This window comes from Apodemus sylvaticus, chromosome 12 (assembly GCF_947179515.1).
Source record: "Apodemus sylvaticus chromosome 12, mApoSyl1.1, whole genome shotgun sequence".
Lineage (NCBI taxonomy): Eukaryota > Metazoa > Chordata > Mammalia > Rodentia > Muridae > Apodemus > Apodemus sylvaticus.
This window is the reverse complement of record NC_067483.1, coordinates 61,152,025-61,159,719: the sequence shown is the minus strand read 5'-3', so window position 1 is coordinate 61,159,719 and position 7,695 is coordinate 61,152,025. Positions and strand designations below refer to the sequence as shown.

The window sequence follows — 7,695 nt, the reverse complement described above, 5'->3', positions numbered from 1 at the left end:
GCCCTATAGGAAGAGTGCACGGGATCTGCACTAGTTAGTGAGCGCCTAACCAACAAATAAAATAAAATAAAATAAAATAAAGTGCTGGGGATGAGAGTAGGCTAGGGAGAGATGACTTAGTGGCTTGAAACTTACTTTGCTCTTACAGAAGATCCAAGTTGATTTCTCAGCATCCATATCCACCATGGGGATCTGCATGCATGTGTACATAGCCTCATACAAATATGTACACATGCACATTCCTAACATGAACCATAGAAAAATGTGGTTGAAAGAGCAGGGGATGTCCCTCAGAGGCTGGCGTGCTTGCCTAGCCTAACCTAGACAAAGCCTTGGCTTGATTTTCCCCATCGTTATGACAAACAGAAGGACCACCGAAGATCAGTGTTCTTTTGACCTATCTGCTTATGTCTTTCTTGGGTTACCTTTCTTATCATTAATATTTGAATATATCTATTCAAAAAAATTTTTTCCTGCTGTGTATGGTGAAAGCATTTCTTCACAGTGCCCCCTGTTATCTTCTTGGTGTTTTGTTTTGTTTTGTTTTGAGATTGGGTCTTATTATATAGCATAGGTCACCTTGAAACTCACAGTGTAATTCAGGCTGTTCTCACACACGCAAGCTTCCTGCTCTGTTTTCCGAGTGTTGTAATAACAAAAGCATGCTGCTACACTCAGCTTGGACCATAGGAAATTTAAATAATTTTTATTGTTTTGTGAATATTATATTTATTACATAGTTACATATACACTTACCAAAACTCACCATCTTAGTTAAGGTTTCTATTCCTGCACAAACTTCATGACCAAGAAGGAAGTAGTGGAGGAAAGGGTTTATTTAGCTTATACTTCCATATTGCTGTTCATCACTAAAGGAAGTCAGGACTGGAACTCAAGCAGATCAGGAAGCAGAAGCTGATGCAGAAGCCATGGAGGGATGTTTCTTACTGGCTTGCTTCCCCTGGCTTGCTCAGCCTGCTCTCTTATAGAACCCAGGACTACCAGCCCAGGGATGGCATCACCCACAAGGGGCCCTCCCCACTTGATTACTAATTGAGAAAATGCCCCACAACTGGATCTCATGGAGGCATTTCCTCACCTGAAGCTCCTTTCTCTGTGATAACTCCATCCTATGTCAAGTTGACACACAAAACCAGCCAGTATAACCACACAATTTATTTTTTAATATTTCTTTGACAGTGTTATATACAAGTTTATAATGTATTTTGATTATAATCACACATCCTGATTCCTTCCTCTTACCCTGCTCCAACCGCCTCAGGAACCCATCTTCTCTCCAATACATCCCCTCCTACTTTCAGTATATTTTGCAGTAACCTGCTGGGTGAGCTAGGTTGCTCGCATGTATGTATGGGGTTATTTACTGGATCATGAGAAACTAGCCAATGGCTATATCCCTGGAGGAGGAAAAAAATGACTCCCATTCCAATAGAAGCTATTAACTCCCACTCACTAGCCCCTCCGCTTTGGATGAGCCCTCTGTGTGCCCCTTCCCCATCCGTTCTGGAATGTGGAAGGGTTCTAATTTGGGTGGGGCCTTCATCAGGTAACCATGGCTACTCCAAGTTCACGAGAAAATGTGTAATTTTTCTTTTGCTCAAGAAAACTTTTCATGCCTTCTATTATAACATAAGTACTTTCCAAAATGTATTTAGAGCCTGGTGTTTGCTCAAGAAAACTTTTCATGTCTTCTATTACAACATAAATACTTCCCCAAATGTATTTAGAGCCTAGTTACTCGTTCTTATCCTTTGACCCATCTGTTATTTTACTTTGTGAATTTTATGAGACAGGCAGGACAGAAATAAGGACAAATTATGGGGACATGACGAGAGAAAGGAGTCACTCAGCCTAGAGTCTGACTAAAGCCTCTTGCTAGCTGACAAACAAGAACTCCAGAACAATCCGTAACATTTATACATGCACACATATATATATATATAGCGTATATATATATATATGTATATAGCATATATGTATATAGTGTATATGTATATAGTATATATGTATGTATGTATATAATATATATAAATTTAACATTCCTTTTAGATATAGATATTGTATGTTAAAATAACAATTACATAGGCCTAATTGTATTAACATGTGACTGTGGGTAGAGGCCTTATTCTTCTTCCCAGATGTGCCTGGCTATCTCAAACAAAATGGCTTTGTGTACAGCAAGGACACACTGTCTTCCTGAATCCTTGTTTCTCAGACTTTTAACTTTGGGAGCCACCCAGAGATAAGATGACAACTGCAAACCCCACCAAGATCCTGAGTAAGACTACCAGAAAAACACTGAGGAGTCCAAACCTCTTGGGTTGGTCTTACTTTGTGAGCTCCATCTCTGAGAAGGCCACGCCCATACTCTGCAGAGGCTTTTTTTCTCCTAACCCTTCTGTGTAAGCCTAGATTAAAACATCTTTAGTAAGATCTGTGGCTGTGCTCCGTAAGCAGTCTGGTCCTCAGATTCATCTTAGCAGTAAAGCCACGAATCATGATTTGGTCAGAACTGAGGTCTCTAATCTCTAGGATATTTCCCAGGATGCAGTGGGAGAACATCACACATTCTTTAAAACAGTGGTTCTCAACCTTCCTAATGCTGAGACCCTTTCATACAGTTCCTCATTCTGTAATGACCCCCAACTATAAAATTATTTTTGTTGCTACTTTATAACTGTAACTTTGCTACTGTTATGAATGGTAATAAAAATATGTGTTTTCTTAGGCAATCCCAGTGAAGTGGTATTTTGACCCCCCACTGGGGGGTCATGACTCACAAGTTGCTTTTAGGAGGGCCTAGAATAATTGCACCATCCTACTTGTGCAAACTAGGTGTCCTTGTCACCTGCTTTCTATCCATTCTGTTCTATAAATCAGTCACACCTCTGTTCTCAGCAAGCAAGCCCCTGGGGCCAGACAACAGAAGGGTCTGAACCTTATCCCTGCCACAGCCCTGACCATAAGTCATTGTGCAAATTCACCGGTTGGAGTCTTTGACAGTTCTTGAAAGTCAACCCAGCACAGCTCAGAGAGCTGTGGTAAATGATGGTAGAGCAAAACCCATCCTAAACAAATCAGCGGAGTTCATTTTACACACAAGCAGGGAAGCCCGCGCTTTATTTAGAGAAAACAGAGCAGTCAGACATTACATTTCGAAGGGAAAGAAAAGGAGGCCCTGGAAGAAAACTTTATTATGCATAAGCTATACAGAAAATGTGTTTTTAAACTAATTTTTTAGTTGGAATAGAAAATAACAATTACAGTATAAAGTTTTTATATAGAAACACCATTGTATTTTGCTTATAATTACCCCTCACCATGCCCCCATCTCTCCTTCTACCTCTCTCTTGCTCTTTCTTCCACCCAAATAGTTCCCCTGGTAGGTAATATCATATGACTTTGAAACATGCAAAAGAAATCAGGTAGCAATAAGCTACACCATATTATTTACTTGTAAGAAGCCACATTTTAGGTGACTAGACAAAACCTTTCCAAGAGAAAGACAAGGAAGAATGTGTCTGCAGCATGTGACATGGACATAGGAGAGGTGCTACAGGGACCCAGATCAAGGGAGTATAAGAATTTGGTAGAAGGGACCATTTTGATCATAACAGCATAGGAGAAATTAATGCTAGTATTGAATGGTATACTATTCTATGTAGGACAGTATAGAATAGCCATGGTAAAAATGTGACCTACAGCAGGTTCGGTTGTATGGAAAAGACTCATGTAAGGCATATGTAAGGCATAGTGAATCATATCCTAGTAAGTACTGGCAAAGCTGGTAGTGAACACACCACTAAGCACTTTGCTTTGGTCGGTAATAAGAAGTATAGTAGGGGTTCATGAAAATTTGGTTCATGGAAACTTAAAATGAGATCCAAAAGTAATTACTTATTTGGCTTTGAAACTATGCTAATCCACCCACATTAAATTATACACATGTGAGATTCTTGTCATTCCATCCAGTTGGGGTAGGGAATTGTACTATATATGTCATGCTGTTTCCACAGAGCACCTCCACTCAGTTGGCCTACAGGGACACCCACCACTGTCACATTCCTTGGCTAATTCACAGCAGCATTAGGGCTGGAATCCCTGCTGAACTCTGACCCTCTTTTCAGAGCTTTCCTGTCATTCGCTTCCTACAGTGGCAGTTCTTATAACCCACTCCTCAATACTCCTTGTCCTCTCTTCCTCCTCCTGAGGGAGAGCCTCATAACCTAGGCTGTGTCACTTTTCCAGGTCAGCCTTTTATGTCCTCAACAGCTATAGGGTCAATGACAGGCACAATAGTTGGAACTAACTACCACCCTCCAGGGCCATTACCTTCACCAAGGAACAAAGGGTACAAGTGCCCAAGGGAGCCCACAGAAGGATGATGGAGTGGTATACATGCCCAGGTATTCTAGGCCCTGTCACAGGGAGAGCTCTTTGTAAGAAGAGCCTGGTCATCTTTGTCCTGATGCTCTGCCTCCTGCAGCAGCTTGCAGAGGGTTCCTGAAGAGCTCTCATGATACAACGCTTCCTCAGACCCCATCAGCCTCAAGCTGGGACTGTAACAATGGTGCCAAAAGGAAGAGATGCCATAGATTCCCACCATGCACAAGGCATTGATCATCACATGCCAGCAGAAGAAGGTGGTGACAAACATGATGTCGCTGATGTCTTCATCCTTCCATGGGAAGCCAGAGACCGGTCTAAACAGAATGAAGGCTGTGTGCATCAGCCATGAGCCCATCATCAGGAACAGGAAGGTCTCTATCACCCAGAGGTGAAACATCTCAGGAGCCCACAGCTCTGCCGTCAACACCAGCATCAGCAGGAACACCACCAAGATGAGGAGAGAGTGAACCCACAGCTCCACCTTTGATGAGGCCTGAACGTGAGACACCAGCAGCAGCAGGAGCATGTAGATGCCCAGCACCGTGGCACCTCTTTCTAGGAGCACCAGCCTCTGCCTCAGCACATTCTTGCTCATGACATCTACACAGCCATCAAGGGTGAGGAGGATGAACATGGTGAGGTGCTGCCACTCTTGAGGGTACATAAACCTTGGAGGCATCTCTTTGTTAATCAATACCATCCCATCATCAAGACAGATGACCACATAAAATGTTAAGAGGGAGCCAGTCACGATCTTCAGCCAGCCTCCATAAGATATGTTCAGCTTGGAACATCTCTTTTTAATCTTAGGAAGGGAGGAAATATACACAGGAGAGTCACTGACTATCATGGCCTTGGAGACCAGCATGGCCTGATACAGTCCATAAAAGAAAATGTATAAGCCTGGGTAGAAATGGCCGCCAAACTTTCCATTCCCCATGAAATTATAGGTCTATTTGTGCCAAAAGTAAAAAACAAAACTCAAGATTTCTTGGCCTTCCTCTCATGGGCCCATCAAGTTTTGGTTGTGTGCACAGAGATAATGTCTACCTATTTTTATCATCTCCTTCTGCCCACTTCTGTCTCCCACAGAACGGGAAGTTCTGGACAGGAGCCCTACACCTTGAGTGAGGGGTGTCTCATCATCTTGTTCCCTTCTAGTCCATGGTGAATTCACCGATTGCTGCCAAAGGAGGGGGCGTGAATGTTTCTGAGAGTGCACCTGTGGGACCCTGTGCTCTCATTAGCTCCTTTGGAGCCTCTGCTCAACCCTGACCCTCATGGCTTGATTGCTCCTAAGCCTGATTAGTTCTTGAAACTGGATAGAGGTGCCTGAGCATGGAGAGCATGGAAAGGACTAGCTAACTCAGTCTGTGTGCATCCCTAAAGACTCCTCATTTACAGGTCCTGCTGTGTAGCCCAAACTAGCCTTTAACTCATGGTTTCCCTGTCTTAGTCTCTCCTCTACACACTACCACAGCCAGAAAATAGCTGGGTCTGTGGTCACATGTGTAAAGATCCTCCTGAGCTCCAACTTGGCATCTTCATGCTTTTGCATCAGGAAGCTTAAGGGCCAGCAGGAAAGCTACTCACCGGCCCTTCAGTGTTGCTCAGCTAGATAATAGATGAACTTACAAAGGCATTTTTCTGAGATGAGTTTTGGAGCCTGTGACAGGATGTAAAATGAAGATGCAGAGATCTTGAGACATGCACATCTGGTCATCTCAGCTGCTTCATTCTAATGTGAATTAACACCTCAACTTTACTCTCTCTTTAGTTAGTTATGTATCTAATATGCATGGTCCTCAGGAGTACACGTCAGCCAGCTGCACACATGAGATTTCAGCCAAGCCAAGAGTCATCATACTTTTTGTTTTGTTCTTGAGATAGTCTCAGGCTGGACTCAAACTCCTGATCCCACTGCCTCTACCTCCTAAGTGCTAAGTAGAAGGTATGTACCACCATGCATATGTATGTGTTTGAGAGCAGGCACACACACACACACACACACACCGTATACATATACAGTAACCATGCCATAAAGCAGATCATATATATATATATATATATATATATATATATATATATATATATATATGTATGTGTGTGTGTCTATGTATATGTGTGTGTGTCTATGTATGTGTGTGTGTGTGTGTGTGTGTTACTGTAGTCAAAATAATTAAACTTTTCACCATCTTACACAGCCACGTTTGTTTGTGGCTAGACACTTACACCTACACTCAGCAAATTTCAGATGCATGATATAATATTTTATATGCCCTGTGCTCTCCATTGGAGCTCTAAAATTTACCCATGCCCCATTACTAAAAGTCTGCTGCTTGACCAACATCTTCCGGGTTCTGAACCCTCCCCACTGTCCCTGGTAACTGTCATTTACTCTCTGCTTCAACTCTCAACCTTTTAACAGACTCTCCCTGTAAGCGAGATAATGCAGTATTTGCCTTCGTCTCACCTATTTGACTTAACACAGGGCATTCTGACTTCATCTACATTGTTAAAGATGACAGGCTCTCCTTCTTTTTAGGGCGGAATAAGATAGCATTCCATACAGCATCTCTACAAACAAAGCCTTGGCTGTATAAGGTTTGACTCTATCCTCTCAGATCTAGGAGCGCTAGAGCAGACCCCTATAGGGAAGGCACAACTATTATATCAGGGAAATACAGGCTCTCAATGCCCAGAAGATCAAATGTACTTTTCATCAGTAAAAGTACATTTGAGTGTGATAACACCACAGGAGAGTTTTAAGATTGCTCTACCGAGGAACTCGCCTCCCTTGTTCTGCTGTATCCTTGAGTTTCTTTTCTTTCTTTTCCCACTCAAGTGTGGTGTAGACTGGCAAGTTACAAGATCTCCTTTCTTACTTAAAAAAGGCATTTTTATTGTTTTAAATTATATGTAGGTATGTGTGTCTTCTAAATGTGAGTATGTGCGTGTGAGTGGGGCTGTCCATAGATCACAGAGACATTGGATCCCCTGGGGCTGGAGTTCCAGATGGTCATGAGTCACCTGACATGGATGCTGGGAACCAAGCTTGGGTCCTCTGAGAAGGAACTGAGCCATCTCTCCAGCCCCTTACTTAACTATGCTGCACTGGGAGCTGTTCCCACATGCTATGATGCATGTGTGAGACTCAGAGGCTAACTCACAGTCTCCTTCCACCGCATCAGACCCAGAGACTGAACTCAGATGGGGTTGGCAGCAAGTGCCTTCAGCTAGCACAGTGGTTCCCAACCTGTGGCTCTTGATGCCTTTCCATCTTCA

At 42.8% G+C, this 7,695-nt stretch overlaps 1 protein-coding gene across 1 annotated transcript; it reads right to left on the bottom strand.

Moving 5' to 3' along the window:
• Positions 1-4,432: 4,432 nt before the first annotated feature.
• Positions 4,433-5,350, bottom strand: LOC127697878 (transmembrane epididymal protein 1A-like). The gene has a single exon (XM_052201207.1). The coding sequence runs from the start codon at positions 5,348-5,350 to the stop codon at positions 4,433-4,435; it is 918 nt and encodes a 305-aa protein (XP_052057167.1).
• Positions 5,351-7,695: the final 2,345 nt, after the last annotated feature.

Bases quoted from the DNA above. Each gene is read 5' to 3' on its own strand.
- LOC127697878 (XM_052201207.1), bottom strand. From the start codon at position 5,350: ATGGGGAATGGAAAGTTTGGCGGCCATTTCTACCCAGGCTTATACATT.